General features: G+C 43.5%; 1 protein-coding gene across 1 annotated transcript in view; it reads right to left on the minus strand.

Moving 5' to 3' along the window:
- Positions 1-1,552: 1,552 nt before the first annotated feature.
- The window catches only part of SLC7A10 (solute carrier family 7 member 10), a 49,737-nt gene continuing 28,954 nt past the window's right edge, over positions 1,553-22,335 (minus strand). Inside the window, exons 2-11 of the mRNA XM_069082632.1 lie at positions 18,798-19,002; positions 12,249-12,400; positions 10,576-10,701; positions 10,280-10,433; positions 7,609-7,732; positions 7,396-7,499; positions 6,842-6,938; positions 5,115-5,264; positions 3,220-3,397; positions 1,553-1,985 (exon numbers count right to left, since the gene is read on the minus strand). Coding sequence (XP_068938733.1) covers positions 1,855-1,985; positions 3,220-3,397; positions 5,115-5,264; positions 6,842-6,938; positions 7,396-7,499; positions 7,609-7,732; positions 10,280-10,433; positions 10,576-10,701; positions 12,249-12,400; positions 18,798-19,002 — 1,421 coding nt within the window. The 3' untranslated portion in view covers positions 1,553-1,854. The remainder of the gene's footprint in view (positions 1,986-3,219; positions 3,398-5,114; positions 5,265-6,841; positions 6,939-7,395; positions 7,500-7,608; positions 7,733-10,279; positions 10,434-10,575; positions 10,702-12,248; positions 12,401-18,797; positions 19,003-22,335) is intronic.

A 22,335-nucleotide genomic window follows, 5' to 3' on the forward strand; every position in this document is an offset into this window, starting at 1 on the left:
TGTGGGGCCAAGATGGGGATGGGGGATTCAGGAGGAGGTGTCTGTTTCAATGGCCAGTCCATTCTTTGCTTCTATATTTTTGTCTGTCATAGCTATGGAGATGGCTTTTTGAGCTTTCTTGTCTGTGTAGTCACCAGGTCTCAGACAACATTGCACCTGTTATCACATAAACTCATGTTCTTGCTGAAGCCAGTTTGCTGTCTTATAGGTAATCCTATTTCTTTCCACCTTTCTCTCTCCTGTCAGGATTTCAAAATCTGAAGTTTTCATTTGCCATAGACAAGTCCCCTTAAGTTGTAAGACAGCTGCCGAGCAAGCCTGCCTATCTGTTCTCCAACACACCCAACCTGTGTACATATGGTCAGGGAAGGTTCAGGAGATAGGTTGCAAAGTATTATTGGGAAGGAAAGCCTGGGAGTGGGGACAAAGATTCAGAAAAGCTCAATGGTTCCTGTCACTGTGCCCCTCCTCAAGGTTGACTGGATTCCAGAAACCCCAGACCTCACCATATTTTCCCTACTTTAAAGTGCTCACACAGTGGGATGAGGCCAAGTTGAAGGGAGACCCATCAACATTCAGGAGTCAGGAAAGTGTTTATACATATCCTTGGGTCTGGATGCAGGTGGTGCTGGTTGACTGCTGTAGCTTCTGAGGCCTCAGGACTGAAGGGAAACCCCTGTGACTAGCTGTAGGGTGGCAGGGTGATATGAAGGCACCCCGAAGTTCTAGTGGGTTCTTTCCCTATGCTGCAGTAGTTCTGGATCCCTGCTGCTGAGGCTAGAAGCCCCAGAGTACAGAGGAGGAGCCCCCCTGGATCAGCTGTCACCTAGATGAACAGCTATGGCCTTGGTTCCACTTGGCCCATTCCTAACACTTCCATCTGGTCCTGTCCCTACCTTTCAGTGCACAAATCAGCCTCAGTTCCAGCTGTCTTTCTGTCACACCTTTATAGAGGAACCATGGTCGAGGACAGATGGATGGGGCAGCTCTCCCACCCTTTTCAAGCTGATGCCATTGCTGTTTCTGTCTCTTTGAGAAGGCTGCTTAGTTAATACTACCCCCAGCCATGCAGGTGAGAAATGCTGAAGAAATGCTCCAGCCCTCCCTCTAGCCCTAACCTATTTCGATCTTAGTTGTCTCTGTCTTCTTCCCCCTGCTATCTTTTCCTGGCATCAATTGTTTCTTGTGCCAAGCAAGCATGACCAGGGGCCAGAAACAAGGGAAAGACAAGGTAATGCATTTTTCTTGAAAAGGTGTATGAGAAAGGAATGGGGTCCCCCTGTTCAGATTATGGGATCCTCTCAGGTATGAGTGACTGGTAATTCCCCCATTCTCACGATTTCTTTGCATAAAGGTGGCACTGCCTCAAACTTGCTTACTGACCATATGTTTTCAGTTGTTGCTATTCAGGGCATGGACCATGAGCCATGAGCCCTGACCACATTATATGGAATTACAAATCCAGCACATGACCATGCTGGTTCGATTTCTTTCCCCCCTTCTGAGATGTGAAGCTCTCAGGCAGAGGTGGGAGTATGGGCCTACATTCCCAGTCTGGCTGGCCCACCAGGACTTGAGCTAGCCCACCTGGCCTCTAGACATTGTGCTTCTAAGTCAGCCTTACTGATGGACTGAACCAAGTGTCAGAATTAACCAATCGGATCCTTGTTTTATTTATAGAATTCCTGCTGTCTTCATAGCTAAGGTGGGCTGATCTGGGGTGGGGGCTGTTGTTTTGAGGGCTTTGCTATTAAAAGTATCTAAGAAACATATCTTTTTTTCCCCAAGAAAACTTTTTCAAAAACAAAAACAACATGTAAACAAAAAAAATCTACTTGAGTCTTGATAAGCATCTCATTGTGTCTTCAAAGCCTTTTCACTTCCAGAAGGGGTGGGGTGAGGGAAGGGGCCATTTTCCTCTTCGGGGGCATCACTCTGAGGGTATACCACGAAGCACAACTTCTGGCCCCACCATGTAATGGACTCTAAGGGCAGACAGAAGCTGTTTAGGCAAGGGCTATGATCCTGTTATGCAAGTCACTTTATGGTTTGCAGAAAACTGAAAAGTAACCCAGCCAGGATTCCCAGAGGAAACCTGTTCAGTTCTATCTACCCCTCAATAACAACCCCAAAGCTATTTCTTCTTAAGTCTGTCCCTTGGAAAACAACCCCCATTCCCATACCTGCTGGTCTCTGAGGTCACAGATTCACAGACTGTCAGAGCTGGGAGGGACCTTAAAGGTCATCTTATTCAACCCCCTCACTTTACATGTGGTGAAGAAGGCCCAGAGAAGGGCAGGGACTTGCTGAAAGTCACATAGGAAGTTAGTGGCAGGGCCAGGACTGGAATCCAGTTCTCCGGACTCCTGGCCCAGAGCTTTTCCTACTGCCTCACAGCACAGTATTATCTAGTTATACTAGGAGCTGGTCAGGTCTTATCTGCCTTCTTCCCACCTTTCCTCCCTCTCTACTTCCCTTCCTTCTTTCCTTCCTCCCTTCTTTACTCCCTCTTTACTTCCTACCTTTCCTCCCTCTCTCTCTTCTTCCTTCCTTTTTTCTCCCTCCCTACTTCCCTTCCTTCTTTCCTTCCTCCCTACTTCCCTTCCTTCCTTCTTTCCTCCCACTTTCTTTTTTCCTTCTTTACTTCTTTCCTCCCTCCCTCCTTCCTTCTCTTCTTTCCTGCCTTCCTCCCTCTTTCCTTCCTTTCTTCTTTCCCTTTGCTCCTTCTTTCTGGGGTGACTAGGGAAAGGGGATGTGATTAGAAGGCCACAATGTTGAAACAGTCCTCTAGTCAGCATGATGAGTAGCCCAGAACTTAGGAGCCCAGAAATGTACTTTGAAGATAAACTTTCCAGGGCCTGGAGAACTCTTCTCTCTTGTGGAGTTTTACTTAGCCTTTAATTAGGTGTGTTGCCTTTTCCTAGCCAATCAAGGCTCTGTTCCATCCCCCTGAAGGCCAGTAAATAGCTTAGCAGTGTAGTATAGTGGAAAGACGACCAGTTCTGGAGTCAGAGGACCTGGGTTCAAATCTTGTTTCTGACAGCTTACTACCTGTATGACATTGGGCAAGTCACTTAACCTCCCTGGGCCTCAGTTTCCTCATTTGTAAAATAAAGAAGTTGGATTAGATGACCTCTGAGGTCCCCTCCAGCTCTTGCTATAAGCTCCTATAATCCTAACCCTTCTGCCAGCCACTGCCCACCCCATCCCCTCACTCACCAATGAGCCTGTGCACACACTTTGGTTTGTTTCTCCAGGACACACCCAGGAAGAACACAGGGACACCTGTGAGGATGATGATGAGGCCAATGCCACAGACTACAGGCTCTGAGTAAAAGCTGAAGATCAGTAGAAAAGCCCAAAAGGTCAAGTATGTGATTGGGATGAGAAGATTTACCTGGAGAAAGAGAAAGAGAAAGAGCTACAGGGACTGAGGGGGCCAGATTCTCCCAGTAGTTGGATACCCAGTCGACAAGCATTTATTAAATGCCTGTTATGGACCATGCATTGGAAAGACAGAAATGAGACTGGGACAACCCTCTTCTCTGCCCAGAAACCTTCTATAATCCCTTGTCCTTCCCTCTTTCATCTTCCCTTTCCCAACAATTACTGGGGAAGGGGCTTGATTTTTGGAGTGAATCAGTGAAAAAGCATTTCTTAGGGCCCTGTGCCAAGCTCTGTACTAAATACTGGCAACGTAAAGAGAAAAGTCAAGACCAGAGTCCACTTTCAAGGATCTCATGCTCTAATTATGGGGACTACATGTATAAGAAAATTCAGCTGCAGGGCATGCTGAAGGATGCAGAATGCCTCAGAGCTGAGCACTTGGGAGGATGATGAGAATAGGACTCAGTGGCATTCAGGTACAAGACTGTGGCAGCGAGGTGACACAGTGAATACAGCAGAAACACCCAAGATCAAATCTGACCTCAGACACATACTAGCTGTGTCACCCTGGACAGCACCCTGGCACAATTCACCCGTTTGCCTCAGTTTCCTCATCTGTAAAATGGGGATGATGATCTCTTCCTCCCAGGGTTGTTGTGAGGACCAAATGAGATAAAATTGCAAAGCAATTAGTGCAGTGCCTGGCACGTGATAAGCGCTATATAATGTTAGCTGTTATTATTAAGTTGGGTCGCTGGGCAGGATCACACATGTGGGGTGAAAAACAAGAGACATGAGGAGGTTTTTTTGGTGTGTGTTTGTCTCCAAACTGGCTCTGAAGGTGGGGTTTCCAGAAACGTGGAGAGCATAGCAATGTTGCTGGAGTGAGTGTAGTCCCTGGTGGGACTCTGGTGAGGAGACAGCATTCCTTTGGATGCACAAATTCTGGGATGTTCCTTAGGCAAAATATTGCATTACTTTGCTGTGTGCTCTGCTCAGCCTGGGCAGATGATGATGAGGCCGCTAGATGGCGCAGTGGGTAAAGAGAGAGCCAGAAAGAAGGCTAAGGAAGACAAGTTCAAGTAAAGCCTTAGACACCTAAAAGCTCCAGGACCCTGGACATGTCACTTAACTTCTTCTAGTTTTAGTTTCCTCATCTTTAAAAATAAGGGTGAGAACAGCACCTACCTAAAAAGGTTATTGTCAAAATCTATCATAATAAAAATGTTAATAGTAACAATAATAGCTAATATTTATATGATAAAAGTTTTATACAATAATATATTTTATATATTATTTATATAGTATGTAATATATATTTATGTTATTTATAATGATATATAAATATATTTATAAATAATATGCTGTATAAATAATTTGTATAGTAAAATATTTATATAATAATTTTAAAAAACTTTTACAAAGCACTATATAAATATTATTTTATCCTCATAACAACCTTGCTATTATTATAATCCCCATATTACATATGAGGGCACCAAGGCAATGAAAGATTGAGGGACTTGTTCATATTTGAACTCAGGTCTTCCTGATTTCCTTTCCAGCTCTCTATTCAATAGCTGCCAAATGAGATAACATACCTTGACGCACTAACCTAAAAGTCAGTTATTGTTACTGTTGTTTTGGTGTCCAGGCTACCTAAAGTGAGGGACTGTGAGGACACTCACGTCAAATTCAGTTCCTGGCTGAGGCTGAACGATGCTCACCTTGATGGGTCTAAAGAGCTTGGGTCTCTTCCATCGCAGCACAATCAAGCCGATGATGGTCACTCCATAACTGAGGTAGTTGATGAAGGACACATAATTAATTAATGTATATGTGTCTCCCACAAGCATGATCACTGCTGTGACTCCACACTGGAAGTGAAAGGGGATTAATTGTTATTGCACTGGAATGCAATAACATTTACATGGACTCAATGGTGCCTTCACTACTGCTATATAAGCATCAGGTTCCATCCTTGCTAAGCTGGACTCGAGGAAGAAGAGGGTTAATACAGCTTAGTAATTTTATCATAAAGTTGGATTCTTCCTGGGGTCCCCCTGGCCAGTATAAAGATGGGATAAAGATGTTTGAGAAAGATGCAAATCTTGAGGGTGGGTGCATCTTAGAGGAAGATTTTGGGGCAGGTGAGGGTTCTGTGTTGGAGGAAGGACTAGGTAAGGCCCGGGGAGTTTGGAGGATGACAGCAAATTGATTCTGGTAAAAGGAGGGAGAAGATAAAAGGAAGGCAGGGTGGGAGTTGACAACCTTCATAATTTCTCAGAATTCCTTTCAGGGTGAGTGAGCAAGGCATGGTCATGTCTCTGTATTGTGGCTGGATATCTGTGTCCTAACTGGGAGAGATGGGGAGCAGGAGATGGCCCTTATCACAATGGGAATAAGAACTCTTTCCCTGCCTGGCTCCTAGCTCACAGAGTTGCTTTGGTGATCACAATGGAATAATGGAGAGTGCTCAGGGAAGCATAAAAGGTACAATGAGTGAAAGAGATGGTTAATGCCAGGATGTAGAGGGGGAGAATGGAGTGGGGGAAGGAAGTGGAGTGGAGGTTTCATGCACCCATTAGGTCTGGCTCCATAATACTTCAGGAAACAGTTTTCTGGGAATCTTCCTGTCTCAGTCCCTCATCTGATCAGAGTGGGAGTAAGTCTAGGATTCAGAGAAGTAATTCCTTACCTAGTTCTGGATGCAGTATTTTATGGGAAGCTGAGTGAGGTGTGTTTTTTCAGTTTTTGTTTATTTCTGAAGTCTGACTTAACTCTCTTGTTCCTGCAACCTTTACTTTGCATGTGTATTTTTAAGGAAAGTCCCATTTCTCATAGCTGCCCTATAGGAACCTTCAGTCTACAGCATCCCATTCCAAACTGCTTTAGTTGCCCCTTAGTCAGGGATGGTACCTCTTCCACCAATGATCTCATGTGATGAGCCCAAACCAATTTTAGAAGACTCTGTGTGTGTGTGTGTGTGTGTGTGTGTGTGTGTTCTCACAGATGGCTTTTAAGTTACAGTTCCAGATACTTATCCCAGATCAGCTTTGGGATGGAGGCTGCTTGGATTGGTGACAGGTGATTAGTGTAGGATATGGGGAGTTCATGGGGGCATATTTTCTCTAGCCTCTGAAAAGTTGAGGCCAACCCAAACAAGAACCTTAGAGTTCTACAAAAGAAGAAGCTGGAAAGTGACCCTCTCACAGTGACTGTGTAGATAGATTGTCTACTTCAGCCAATCTGTGTGTCATAGCCAGAGGTCTACTAGCAAATAAATGGAGGCTAATTATTCATATGATTCAAGCAAGTTGATTTTCACTGCTCATGAGATCCTACTGGCCCTGGCTTTGTGGTTAAGGGTATATAGGAAGTCAGTAGGGTCCAGCTGAGCCTTAGAATCTCCTTGAGCAAGGGGTGAGGTACAATCAGGGATAACTAGACTTACACAGACGAGAAGTGCAGGGATGGGGGTGCAGTGTTGGACATGAATCATGGCCAGCAGGCTGGGAAGGTGGCCTTCACGGGCTCCAGAAAAGCATAATCTGGGAAAGAAGAAATACCGATCTGGGGCCTGGATAAACTCTGCATTAGATACATCAGACAGTAGGGAGTGGATGGCAGTAGTGCAGAACTTGGAACTGAGCCCTAGATCTCTCATCCCTTCCTTTTGCCTCATTGATTGGGTGTCTAAGACACTGGCTTGATTAGCCTGTGACCAGTGGCTAGGGGATCCCTTCAACACCCCTAATCCCCCACTTTTCTCTGTGTCTTGTTGTTCCCCTCAGCTAGAGTTCAATAGCCCAGGTGGCCATGAAATTCTTTCCTTTACCTGGTTCCCTCTTGCTCTGTTGTGAGTGGCATTGGGAATTATCCCTGAGAGGTTCAATGTTAATGTTAGTGGAGGACTCATCCCAACTCTCTCTCACCTCCCTTGGAGGTCTTTAACCCTTCTCAGTCCCCCTGGCCATCACCCTTTCTTGATAAATCTAGGCTGCTCACCTGGAGGAGGTGAAAAGATATCCATTGATTCCTCCGAAGGTGGAGAGGGCGACCGAGACAGGCATGATCCAAGAGAAGTAGCCCAGTAGCTTCTCTCCAAATGTCTACAGCAATGGAAGACAGAGGGAGTGAGAAGGCTAGCCTGTCTGGGACACGGAGGGGAGGGGCAAGAAGCACACCAGACCTTGGGCTAGGGGAGGCCATGGCACTTACCACAGCAACAGCATTTGAAGACAAGAGCTCCTGTGGGGACATAGCTGTGAAATATGCCACGTTGGTGAGTGTGTACACGAATGTCACCAGGGGGATGGAGATGAAGATGGCTCGAGGTAGGTTCCTGTTGAGAGAATAATCAGGATTCATCAGACAGAGCCACTGGGGGTGGGGCACAGTTGTGGGGACAGCTGAGGCGCTGTCTCCTGGCTACTGGCATGCCATCCAGGGCCATGCATGGTCCCTTACAACGTATGTATTTTGGGGAGGTAGAAGACAAGAAGGGCATAGTGCCAGAGTCAGAAAGACTTGAATTAAAACTCTGCCTCATATACTCACTAGCTATGTGACCCTGGGCAAGTCATTTAACCTCTGTTTGCCTCAGTTCCCTCATCTGTAAAGTGGGGATAATAATCGCACCTACATCCCAGGGTAGTTGCGAGGATTAAATGAGGTAACAAATGAACAGCATTTTGCAAACCTTAAAAGTGCCATAGAAATGCTAGTTATTATTGTTATTATTTAGGCTAGAAGATCTTAAAGCCAAAGCTAGCTAGATGGTCACTTACTGGGCATATTTAGAGGGGGTTCCTAGTCAGGCATGAGTTGGACCAGATGGCCTCTGGGAAACTGGTGGCACTGGAATCCAGGAAAATCACTCAACTCTCAGCCACACCAGGAACAGAAATGCCTTTCAAGGAGCAACAGACCTGGTTTCTTTCTCTTCCCTGTGCCACCCCCCCCCTCTGCAGTAGTAGGGGCCTGAATAATTCACATTCTGGATCTTCAGACCCCAGATAATGGAGAGCTGGTGGTCCTTCACTTGGTAGCCTATTGGTAAACTCTCTGGTACTGAGAGGTTCAGGGCTCAGGATGGCTGCTGAGTAAGAGGGATTGTGGCTGGTTCCATCCTCCTTTTTTCTGGCTAGTTAATATCAGGTTCTACCTTCGTTTCCTTTTAGGGTGATAATGCAACTGTCTAGGTTTTTATTTTGTTTGTTTATTTTAGCAACTGGCTTCTCCCCACTTCACAGAGAGTAAGAGCCATCATCAAGCTTCCTCCTGCCTCTGCTGATTAACAAGGAATCAGAATCCCCCATATTTGGAGCCACAGGGGTCTGGGAAGGTTTCTCTGGGGTCTCACAGCTGCATGGCGCTTTATACTTTCCAAGGCTTCTTAAATTGTGATCTGGTTTGAACTTCGCAACAGTTTTGGCTCTGCCCCTAACTCACTGTGTGATCCCTAGCAAATATTTAACCTCTCTTGGCCTTAGTTCCAACATCTGAAGAGTAAAGGGCTGGATGAGATGGCTTATAAGGTCCCATCCTGCTCTGATGTTCTTTGATTCTGAGCCCTGTAAGTCAGGCCAGAGAAACAGAGAATCTCAGACCCGGGAGGGGCCTTTGAGATTGTCTAGTGTCATCTCCTGCTCAATGCCAGAATCCAAGCTCTGAACACTTAAAAAAAACAGGGAAAATTGCTACTTCATAAGACAAGTTATTCCATTGTCAGACAACTCCATCTTTTCTTCCTTATACCATGCTAAAATGAACCTCTGTGTAACTCGCATTCAGGAATTCTAGTTCTGCCTCCCAGGGGCTAAGCAGAAAGAATACAATCATTCTTATACTTGACAGCCCTTTAACTAGATGATGCTAGCTCTCATCTGTCCCAAGTCTTCTCTTCTCCAGGCTAAACTTCCATCTGAGCCTCACATTATCTCCATTTTACAGATGAGGAAACTAAGCCTGGAAGTTAAATGACTTGTCCCAAACCACCCAGCAATACAATTAGTACTAGTTGTTTATTCCAGAGGTAAGAGACAAGAACGCAGCTCTCCAGCTCCTAGACCCAGATTCTTCTTACTAGCATTCAGGAGGTTATGGCATAACCACTCAAAGGCCACAGGCCATTCAGTCTGCTCTCTAAGGGGTGGGCATTCCCTCTTAGAGCAGTGGCTCTTTGGAAAATCCATTCTTGTCTCTTGTCAACCTCTCAGATGAGAAACTCCCTGAGAGCAGGGCTCTTTTTGTGCCCTGCAAGGCTCTGTACACAAAAAGCAGGTTTGTTTAGGCCTCCTTTCCTACTTAAAGAATGGTAACAACAGTTGACATACTTTATAGACAGGTTGTCCCAAGTCTTAGTGTGACTCCAAACTTTTAAAGTAGCTTTTAAAGCTTGAAGCAGCACTAAGACTTTTGGGACACCCTGTATATTTCCTCATTTGGTCCTCACAATAACTGTTTAAGGTGAATAATTCCATGAGAATCATTACCCCCATTTTCAAGTGAAGAAACCGAGGCTTTATAAGAGTGAAATCACAAGTGTGACTGTCCATGGTCATAAAGCTAGTAAGTGCTAACTTTGAGATTTAAACTCAGTTCTCTTGACTCCAAGTCCAGGGTACTAGTTCTCATTGCTGGTTGAGGTAGAGGCCTCCAAAATACAGCTTTCTGTTTCCCTTGGGAAAGTAGCTATTGAAAACCGAACCCATCCAACTGGGCCACTCTTTGGCTTCCTGTTTCAGGACCTGTCTCCCCCTCCATTCTCTCATCCTGGGAAACATTTCATGTTTTGCATCATTCCTCCATCAAGGTTGTAGGGACAACTGGCCCTTATCTCTCAGCATCTTAAAGCTCATCAAGACCTCAGATCCTGATGCTCACTCACTTGTGGGGATCAACCAATTCTTCTGTAACATAGTTGAGGAAGTTCCAGCCGCTGAATGCAAAGGATGCCTGCAGGAAAGCAAGTGCCAGGTGTCCCACGGTAGGTGTCCTCCAGAAGCTAAATGCGTTGCTGGGTCTCAGCTCCTCATAATTGCCTGTGAAGGCCAGATGGAGTATTGGGGGAAATAGGCTGATGGAGCTCTCCAACCCCAAGGACCCATTCCTGGCAAAGCAGCCTCCTTTGGGGCCCAGGAGCCAGGCTTGCCCCTACCAGCCCACCCACCCCTTTGTCAGTACCCCAGAAGATCTGGATGATGCCAACGGTGATGATGAGGGCAAGTGCCAGCAACTTCCCTCCTGTGAAGATGTCTTGGATCCGTGTGGCCCACCGTACGCTGGAGCCATTCACAAATGTGAGGAGCACTGGGCAGAAGGAAAAGGGTGTTATTGGAACAGAGCATGAGACCACTAGGCACCACGTCCTGGAGATACGGCCACAAACCAGGGGACAAAATTCCTCCCCAGATCCCAGTTTATCTATGCTAATGAGCACTGGGCACATTTGGATAGACTGAAACAACAAAATCCTGGAGCGGGACTCTCCAATTGGGAAGGGATGCAGTTTATGTGCAGCTAAACCCCTGTCAAAATCTAACCCCATCAATAAGCTCCTCTTGCCACGTTCATGCTGTCACAGGCAGGCTCTCCTACTATCCCCCAAAACATGTAAATGCCTTCTTTGTTCCCAGAGGTGAGAGGCAGAGAGCGAAGAGAGTGGGGCAATGTAATGGAAACAGAGAGGTCTAGAGTGAGGAGAACGAAAGCTCTGAGCTTGAGTTTCATCTGTGACACAATAGCTGTGTGACTTTAGATAAGTCACTTTAATTTCTCAGTGCCCCCAACTCTCTCAGCCTATCAATTGCAGTGCATATGCCAATCTCCATGGGTAGGAGTTTTCTCATCAGAAATTCCCTTTCTCATTGAGATCACAAGACTGTTCTAAAAAAAAAAAAAATGGGCTAAGCACTGGGGATAGCAAGTCAGAAATCCAAAACAGTCCCTGCCCTCAAGTAGCTTACATTCTTCAGAGGGGGATACAATATTTAAATGAATAAATAAACTTAATTTGAAGAGGAAGAGACCACTAATAGCTATATTGGGGAAGATCCTAGGGGTCTAATATTGAGCTTGCTGCCTAGTCCAGGGGGCTTTCCCTGCCACTTACTGCTTCTGACAGAAACTTCCCTTCTCCCTACCTCTGACACCCCCAACCCTTTGTAGGAGGGGGAGGGGACAGGGCACCCTCATCCAGCTTCTCCCCATCCTCCTGTCCCAGAGGCAGACACAGCTCTGGGAGACTTTCTGTAGATTAGGAAACAAGGGGCAGGGAAGACAGTGATAACATATCATAGATAGGAGTTCTACCATCTGGGAACATTTCTGTGACACAGTTCTCCTTGTGGAAAAGGCAGAGGACTATGACTGTCATCCCACCTGACTCAGAACCATCCCTCTTTTAGTCTCAGACATGGCAGTCCTGGCTCTTTCTTCCTGAGATAAGGAAGGCTGTGACACCTAACCCACTTCTCTAGAAATAGGATGGAGGAGTTCGTGGGAGAAACTGGGTCATCATGTAGGGACGTAGGAGGTAGACATGTGGAGAATCATTCCCATTTCAGAGTGAATGCCAGGTCTCTCTCAATATTACTATTTTCCCATTTTTTTCTCTTACTTGAGGCACAAAGTTGAAAAAGAATATAGAAAGTTTGACCTATGCAAAAGGAAAGCAGAAGGTCCTGGGCACAAGTCCCACCTTGTGGGAGGGGTAGGATGTGTGTGTCTGTGAGTGTGTGTGTGTGTGGCACACAAGAGAGCCCCAAAGCCTTTCCTAACCAACCATGAAGTGGGTTCCCCAGGCACTATGCAGGGCAACGAGTAGGGAAAGGAGACCTAATGTGGGTAGCACTTACACAGACAGGCCATGGAGAGTACTCTGGATGCTGTGTAGGGTGGGATGCAGTTGGGGAACACCGGCTGGAGGACGTAGTTGGAGAAGGTCAACGAGATGACGGCCAGGCTGGTGGGGTACATGATGAGCACTGCGCTCCAAAGCAGCAGGAAGCTGGAATTAGAGGAAAGGGGGCTGAGAGTCGTCTGCCTGGAGAGCGGGACCTGCTGGGAGCAAGAAGTCTCAGATCTGGGGGCCAGCGCAAAGCCAAGAGTCTGGCCCAGCCTCTACCCTGGAGCCTAGAGGCCAGACCCGTGTGTTTAAAGAGATCATTGAGTCATAAATTTAGAGTCTGGAGAGACCTTCAAAATCATCCACTCAACCCTTTCATCTTACAGATGAGAAAACTGGAGCCTAGAGTGAGGAGTTGGATGACTTACCTAGGGTCGTGCAGCCAGCCATGTACTAGTGTGCAGCAGGTTTCCCGACTCCCAGTCCAGTACTATGGTCATAATCGGGCTGCCTTTGATCAGGCCCTGGTGCAGGCTATTTGATATGACTGGCTGAGCTCCCAATTTTATTCGTTGTCTTTGACTCAAGACCTGGCCCAGATACGCTACAGTCATTTTCTCCCCACTGAGGAAGAACTGTATAAAGGTCCTCTAGTATGGTGAAAAGAGTTAGGCAACCTAAGAGTTATTCCTATGTCTGCCTCTAACTGCAGGACCCTGGGAAAGCTGCTTAACCTCTGTTTCACTTTTCACACCTACGGAATCCCTAGGATTGAGAGGACTTTGAGTAGGGTGATAGCCCCTCCCCCCAAGCTCCTATGATCTGTCTTCTCAAAAATGAGATGATGTCGATCAGTAGCTTTCTTCATAGAGCAGAAATATATCTAAAAGTAAATTGGTTAAAAGTTACTTTATTTAACGAAGAATTGGGCGTGTGAGTGAGTTCTACCAGTTCACATTTCATTTAGTGGATTTATTATATATGACTATCAGGGAAAGATTTTCTGTTTGCTGTATATCTGTGATTATTTGATGATATGGCTGTGTCATTTTGTGGCACATCCCCATCCCCATCCCTTTGTTGCCAATTCTAATACAAACCTTCTGCATCTCATTTGTCTAGAATTTTTCTTCTTTTATATTTTTTTTTTCTTTTTGGAGGGCAATTCATTAAACATTAGTCAAGTTGAAAAAAAGAATTATAACCAATGGAATGAATAATAAGGAAAAAGAAACAAAACAAAACGAAAAAGAGAGAGAGCAAGTAGTTTGCTTCAATCTACATTCAGACTCTGTAATTCCATCTCTGGATCATGAGTCCTTTGGAGTTGTCTTATAGCCTTGCATTGCTGAGAGGAGCCCAGTCTATCAAAGTTAGTCGTCACAGATACAATGTGCCTGTAATTGTGTACAGTGTTCTCCAGGTTCTGCTCCCCTCACTCAGCATGAGTTTATATAAGTCTCTCCAGGTTATTATGAAGTCCATCTTCTCCTCATTTCTTATAGCACAATAGTATTATTCCATTACATTCATATACCACAACTTGTTTTGCCATTCCCCAATTGATGGGCATCCCTTTGGTTTTCAATTCTTTGCCACCACAAAAAGAGTTGCTATAAATATTTTTGTACATACAGGTCCTTTTTCCACTTCTATGATCTCTTTGGGATATGGCCCTAGAAGTGGTATTGCTGGGTCAAAGGATATGCACTTTTTTTTATAGACCTTTGGGCATAGTTCCAGATTGCTCTCCAGAATGGTTGGATCAGTTCACAACTCCACCGACAATGTATTAGTGTTCCAATTTTTCCACATCTTCTCCAGCATTTATCATTTTCTTGTTTTGTCAAGTTAGCCAATCTGACCAGTGAGATGTGGTACCTAAGAGCTGTTTTGATCTGCATTTCTCTGATCAATAGTGATTTAGAGTATTTTTTCATATGCTTATAGATATCTTTAATTTCTTCCTCTGAAAACTGCCTGTTCATATCCTTTGAACATTCATCAGTTGGGGAATGACTTGATTCTTATGAATTTGACGCAGTTCTCTGTATGTTTTAGAAATGAGTCTTTATCAGAAACACTGGTTGTAAAATTTCTTTCCCAATTTTCTGCTTCCCTCCCAATCTTGGTTACATTGGCTTTGTTTGTACAAAAACTTCAATTTATGTAATCAAAATTATCCATTTTGCATTTCAATAATTCTCTCTATTTCTTGTTTGGTCATAAATTCTTCCCTTCTCCATAAATCTACAGGTAAACAATTCCTTGCTCTCCCAGATTGCTTACAGTATCAGCCTTATATCTAAATCGTGAACCCATTTAGATTTTATTTTGGTATACAGTGTAAGATATTGGTCTATGTCCAGTTTCTGCCATACTGTTTTCTAGTTTTCCCAGCAGTTTTTTTTTTTTTTTATCAAATAGTGAATTCTTATCCCAGAAGCTGGAGTCTTTGGGTTTATCAAATAATAGATTACCATAGTCCTAGAGTCCCTCTTCTTAGTGAACTTACTGGGTGGTCTGAATTGCTGTGGGAGATTCAGAGGATTGTAAGGAATTAATTCTATACTTTTCTAAGAAGTATTTCTAATATACTCTAGATGCTAACATCAAAGCCTTTCCTTTTTCTTGATATGAGAGGGAAAGTCTTGGCTTAAGTTTATCAGTGATTTTGTTTGTATCAATTGTATTAAGATAACATGCTATTTTAAAGAGATTTTTTTAGTTTATTTTCATTTTTCAAGTATCAAGTATTTGGAGCAAATTAAAAAACAAACAACTCCAAACCAAATCCCTTGATACTTCTTTACATAGTTCAGCAAAATAGATTCCCACATTACTATGTCTCTTTCTGCATTTTAAGATCATCACCTGTCTGTGAGGAGATGAGTGGTTTGTTTTATCTCCATTCTTTCTGAACTTTTGGTTTATCACTGTGTTGATTAGAGTTCTAATGGCTTTCAAAGCTGTTTTTTTTTTTAATAATGTCAGCATTATATAGTTTTGCCCATTTTGCTCTGAATCAGTTCACAAAGGTCATCCTAGTTTCCTCTAGAAGGATCTATTTCACAATTTATAATGGCACAATTATATTCCATTACATTCACATACCATAATTTGTTTATCCATTCCCCAAAAGGAAGACACCCCCTTATTTTCCAACTTTTGCCTCCCATGAAAAGAGCTACTATCAACATTTTTGTACATATAAATAATTTTCCTCTTTGATTTCTTTGGCTTAGTAGTGGTATAGCTGGGTCAGAGGGTATGCACAGATTGGTAATTTTCTAGACAAGAAAACTTTGGAAAATGTGAAGTCTTGTGACACTATTATTACTTCAAAAGGGGTTGAAGTTTCATAGTGAGTCCTTAAAGCATAAAATTTTTAGGTCTTAGAGACCATGAAACCCATCTTTTTTTTTTCATGATAAGACTTTATTTTTTAATTTTTATTTATTTATTTTTAGTTTTCAACATTTCATTTCCGTAAGATTTTGAGTTACAAATTTTTCTCCCCATCTTTCCCCTATCCCCACCCCAAAATAGTGAGCCTACTGAATAACCCTTTTTCCAATCTGTTCTCTCTTATATCTTCCCCCCTCCCCCTCAACTTTCTAGTAGGGCAAGATGGATTTCTATACCCCAGTACCTATATCTTATTTCCCAGTTGCATGTAACATGCATTAACATTTGTTTTTTGAACCTTTGAGTTCCCTTTTCTTTTTCTTTCCCTTCTTCCCTCCTCACCTATCCCCACTAGGAAGACAAGCAATTCAACATAGGTTGTACATGTGTAGTTATGCAAAACATTTCCATAGTAGTTATATTGTGAAAGACTAACTATATTTCCCTTCATCCTATCCCGCCCCCCACTTTTTCTATTTTCTACTTTAACCCTGTCCCTTTTCAAAAGTGTTTGCTTCTAACTACCCTCTCCCCCAATCTGCCCTTCCTTCTATCACCCCCCCCTCTTAGCCTCTTCTCCCCTGCTTTCCTGTAGGGTAAGATACCCAACCAAATGTGTATGTTATTATCTCCTTCAGCCAAATTCAATGAGAGTAAGGTCGACCCATTCCCTTTCACCTTCCTCCTCTTCCCCTCCATTGTAACAGTTTTCTCTTGCCTCTTTTATATGAGATGATTTTACCCTAATCTATCTCTCCCTTTCTCCTTCTCCCAATATATTCCTCTCACCTCTTTATTTTTTAGATATCATACCTTCATATTCAACCCATCCTGTGCCCTTTGTCTATGTATACATGTACATACATATACACACACTCACATATATATTTGTGTGTATGTACACATATACCCTCCCATACATACATATATATGTATGTATACATATATATTCCCTTCAACTATCCTTATATTGAGAAAAGTCTCATCAGTTACAATGATTATTTTCCATGTAGGAATGCAAATAGTTCAACATTAATAAGTTCTTTATGATTTCTTTTTCCTGTTTACCTTCTCATGCTTCTTGTAATTGAAAGTCAAAATTTCTGTTCAGCTCTGTTTTTTCATCAAGAATGCTTGAAAATCCTCTATTTCATTGAATGACCATATTTCCTCCTGTAGCATTATACTCAGTTTTGCTGGGTAGGTGATTCTTGGTTTTAGTCCTATCTCCTTTGACCTCCGGAATATCATATTCCACACCCTTCGATCCCTTAATGTAGAAGCTTCCAGATCTTGTGTTATCCTGATTGTGTTTCCACAATAGTAAAATTGTTCTTTCCTGGCTGCTTGTAATATTTTCTCCTTGATCTGGGAACTCTGGAATTTGGCTATGACATTCCTAGGAGTTTTCTTTCCTTTTTTTTTTTTTTGAGGGGGGAGGGTGGGGCAATTGGCATTAAGTGACTTGCCCAAGGTCACACAGCTAGTTTTTTATGTTAAGTGTTCTGATGCTAGTTTTGAACTCTGGTCCTCCTGACTCCAAGGCTGGTACTCTATTTACTGTGCCACCTAGCTGCCCCGGGAGTTTTCTTTTTGGGATCTTTATCAAGAGGTGATCGGTGAATTCTTTCCATTTCTAGTTTTGCCCTCTGGTTCTAGAATATCAAGGCAATTTTCCTGGAGAATTCCTTGAAGGATGATTTCTAGATTCTTTTTCTGATCATGGCTTTCAGGTAGTGAGACCCACCCTTTATTTCACAGATGAGGAAACTGAGGATTCCTGAGGGCCCTAAGTCACACAGCAAGCTAGTCCCATCCTAGGGAGGGGACTTAGTCATTCCATTCCAGTATTATGCTTTCGTTCTGGTAGTTGCCTCCATATAATTAACAGTGGTTAATTAGGATGGTGTGGGCACAACAGTTAGCCTTTATTCAGGTATCGAGATCATTTCAAAGAAGGCAAGATAGACCATCCAGTATTTGCACATGCACTTTACATAGTGTAACACAGTGGAAAAAGAAAAGAGTTGGAATATTGTAAAGATGATCAACTGTGAAAGACTTAGCTATTCTGATCAAGAAAATTCCAAAGGACGCATCATGAAAAAGACTATCCACCTCCAGAAAGATAACTGATGAACTCTGAATGCAGATTAAAGCATACTTTTTTATTTTGCTTGGTTTTCTTCTGTAATGTGGCTAATATGAAGATACATTTTTCATGATTTTACATCCTAACCAATACCATATTGCTTGCCTTCTCAAGGGCTATGGGAAGGACAAGAGAGAATTTGGAGCTCAAAATTCTAAAAACTGCATGTTAATTTTTTTACATGTAATTGGTAAATACTTAATAAAATCAATAAAAATATATTAAAAAGAAAAAGGAAAGAGTGGATTCCAAGCTAGGATGACCCAGGTTCAGGTCTGGACTCTGACACATATTGGCAGACCCTGGGCGTGTAATGGAATTTCTCAGTGCTTTAGGTAACTCTCTAAGGTTGATTGAAAAGAAGGTTCTGACCTACATTGATAAAGGAAGTTTACTCACCTGGGGATTTCCCCAAGCCCTGTCCCTCCCCACCCCCACCCCACCACCATATTATATATTTGAAAAGCAATGATAAGGTAAAACAAGGTTATCATTTCTACATAAAGGTAATAGTTTATTTGGGTATAAATCTGTTACCTTCATAAGTTATTCTTAGATCTTAAAATTGTCCAGTTAGTAAGACAACATAAAATTTTGAAACTTTTGAGAACATATTGGATGCTTTGTCTTTAACAGCTATCAGTCTTCTCTGAGTGTCTTTGTAAAGGGAGGAATCCTTTTGAAATGAGAATCAGACACTTGTTCCAATTTATCCAGATTTTTATATACTGGGTTTGCTTCAACTGAAGTATTTCTGCTTACCCCTCCCTCCACCCAAAAGAGAAGAAAGCTATCCCTCTCACCTTGGACACAAAAACTCCCGTTTTCAACAGAGGCAGATGAGACATAATAAGGACAAGTGAATGGATGTAGTTTGTCCATTAGGTTCTGGAGTTTGCAAGCAAACATATGCATGCATAGGTTTGGATGTGTACACAAGCTTTGGGCTATAGGACATACAACCAGTAGCTGTCCCAGAATTCACTCCTTAGTACTCACCCTGCAAGGCCTCCGAAGATTTCAGTCACATAGGAGTAGTCACCTCCAGATCTGGGGATGGTCACTCCAAGCTCAGCATAACACAGGGAACCAAGGCCTGAAATTCCTCCACCCAGTACCCAGACCACAAGGGCAAGGCCTACTGAGCCTGCATGCTCCAGCACACCTTTGGGGGAGATGAATATCCCAGAACCAATGATGTTACCTGTATGGGGGAAAGGGAGGAAGAAATACAGGGAAGGAATTCAGGATCCCAGTGTTCTCATGGTTCCCCCAAAACCAAGCTCAGGGACCCATGATCTAGTTATGGAACAGGCAGCACCACAGATAATCCCAAATGGCAAATGGTGCCCAATGTTTCCTCTTCTGCTTTGGAAGGGTTTATTAGATTCAGATACTGAGCCTTTCCTAAGCACACTGAGGCTCTGCCAGCTGGGCCATCAGGGGAGCTGGAATCCAGCCCAGCTGAGAGGGATTGAGGATTCCCTGAGGCTAATCCTCATGGAACCTCTGGGAGCTGAGTACAGTCCCCAGCCCATGTGCAACATCACAGAGGCAGTGGGGTCTGCCTAGGAGTCAAGAGACTTGGATTCTGGTCTCAGATTTATCACGGACCCATTGGGGATCCCAGGGAAAATTATTTCCTCGTAGTCTCATAGTTGGAAGAAGACTATCTGCCTAAGAACTAGGGTGACCGAGCCTGTGATCCAGGGCACTAGGATTCAGGGGAGCCATACTTCTCCTGCAGCAAATGCCATGCCTGCACCTTGTCTTACTATCTTTTGCTAGCCCCAGCTACCAAAAGGCGCAAGCATCATCAGACTACTACCCCCAGAGTCCCATTGCCATGGCATACCTTCCCTGTTCCCTCTACCCTTCCTCAGGATGCAAGCACAGAACTCTTAGAAAGACTGGCCATTTTCTCTTCCAGGGTGACTGCACCCCCAGTTAGACCATCTTCTACACCACACACCCTGGCTGACTTTGCACCCTGCACAAGAATTCCTAATTATGAGTCTGCCATGGAACCTTTTTAGTGAGTTGGGCTGCATCTTAGGTCCTTGGGTCAGTTTGTGATTTCATTTGTGTGGCATTCCTTGACCACCTCTTGTGAGGATCAAATGAGATTATTAGATTTGGACCTGGAAGAGCAAAGATCATATGGCTTATTGCCTTTAGAGCTGGGAAAGACCTGTCTAACCCTTCATTTTATGGAGGAGGGAACTTAGACTGAGAGGGAAACCAAATCGCCCATGGTTAATCAGGTAAAAAATCAACAAAATGGAAATTTGAATCCAAAGTGTCCTCTACCTTCAAATTAAGGGACTGTTCCAGTCTACCATGCTGTTTCTCAATAATGATTGTGAAAGCCATTTAGTAAAGTGCCTAGTGTTTTGTAAACAAAATAAGAACGTTATTATTATTTACAGGGGAAGGGTCTGGTTTGGGGAAGCTGCCAACTTGCTTGGCAATGCATTGGTTAGAATCTCTGAGCCAAGAAGTCTCCCAGGAGAATGAGCTATGTGTTTGCCCAAGTGCCTGAAATCTGCATAGGCCCAAAGACCACCCTACCCCACTCCCTGCCATTCCTCCTCAGACCCAGAACCTTTCCTGAAGCTGCCTCTGTCCACAAATTTGCAAAGACTAACTTTGGAGCCTCATGCTTACAGCTCATGAAGCAGATGAATCCTCTCTGGAGTTCTTATGGAAAGATGCTGATGGAGGTGATGGAAACGGGTGGAGAGAATAGAGTTGGGCGATGTAAAGTTTCCTTGATCTGACATTGAGCTGTTCTTGTGGTCACCTATTGGCAGCGACTGAGGTAGTAAGGGTTAGGAGAGTGACTTAGACTGTGAGGTGTGGGGAGTGCCAGAATGAGGGAGACAGATAAAAAAATGGGGTCTGAATACAGAGAAGGGCAGGCCACTGTGGGTTTGTGTGATGACGGAGGGTTCCTTAAGAAGAGGTTTCTCTCTCAGAACTCCATTGATTTCTCCAACATCTAGGATGGTTCTCGAATGCTGCTGAGAAAACATTTTATCCCCCAGTCTTGAGGGAGGTGTAAACTTCAGTGAAGGACAGATAACACTGGATTTGGGATCAAAGGACCTGAGATTGAATTCCAGCTTGTTGGCTTTAGGACAAAATCTTTTCTCTGGGCCTTGGTTTTCTCATTTGTAAAATCAGGAAACTAAAGGAGATGATTTCTAAGTTTCCTTCTAGTCTTTAAACTGGTTTTTAGGGAAAATATCTAGGGCACACAGAGGGAGGACCCCTTGATTTTATGATCAGCACAGCCTGTCATTCAGAGCTGGAATGCATCCCTTTCTGGCCCAGAGATCATCTCTTTCCTCTCTCCTTACTGAAATCCTGCTTGTCTTTCAAGGTCCAGCTCCAGTAATAGCCCCTCCGTGAAGCTGTCCTGAATTGGGCCCAGACCTGTGACATCTCGAACCTCTCAACACCTGTAGCACTCGTCAGACAGAAATGCTGCCATGCAAGGAGCAAGTAACACCAGCTTCCAGTAACTACAGCCTGATGCTAATGCTTTCTTTCCTGAGCCTGAATCTGATGTCCTGGCAATTCGATGCAAAAGACAGTTAGCTTTTATTATGTGAAAGTTTCTGTACCAGGTGATGAGGATGAAAAGACAGAAAAGGAAACAGTCCTGGTTCTCAAAGAGCTTACACTCTACTGGGGGAGACAGCACATACACAGATAGTTAATGAAGGACATTTATATAAGAGTATAAGATATATTATATAAACATATAGTATATAAATATATAAACATATAATATATAAATATATTAAATAAACCTTATATAAATATAAGACAGGAGATGCTGATCCCAATTTGAAGGTCACTGCAATAGTCCAGGCAAAAAGTGATGAAAGCTTGAACTAGGGTGGCTATGTGAATAGGGAGAAAAAGGAGGACTATGCTATGCGGAGGTAGAATGTCCAGTACTTATCAGCTATGAGGAGGATGAGGGGGAGTGAGAAAGTCAGGGTTAACTGAGATGGTTAAGCTGGGTGACTGGAAGGATCATAGTGCCCTTGACAGAAATAGGATCAGTCTGAAGAGGGACTTTTTTTCACTTTAAATTTATTTACTTTTAGTTTACAACATTCAGTTCCACAATCCCTTGAGTTCCAAATTTACTCCCCCTCTCCTCCTCCCCCCTCACCCCCCATGGTAGCATGCAATACGATAAAGGTTCTACAAATACCTTCACACTAAACATTAGTCAAGTTGTAAAGAAGGATTATAACCAATGGAATGAATGAGAAAGAAGGAACAAAACAAAACAAAAGAGAGAGCAAGTAGTCTGCTTCAGTCTGCATTCAGACCCTGCAGTTTTTTCTCTGGATGTGGACAGCCCTCTCCATCATGAGTCTTTTGGAGTTATCTTATAAGAGAGGGAATGCTTTAAGGGGACAGACAAGGGGTTCTATTTTGGACATGCTGAGTTTGAGATACCGAGTTTGGGATGTCAAGTTGGAAATGTCCAATAGACAGCTGGTGATGGGAGACT

The sequence above is a fragment of the Petaurus breviceps genome, unplaced genomic scaffold (assembly GCF_028583685.1).
Source record: "Petaurus breviceps papuanus isolate PSGF00001 unplaced genomic scaffold, PetGlider_PUasm1.0 171, whole genome shotgun sequence".
NCBI lineage: Eukaryota > Metazoa > Chordata > Mammalia > Diprotodontia > Petauridae > Petaurus > Petaurus breviceps.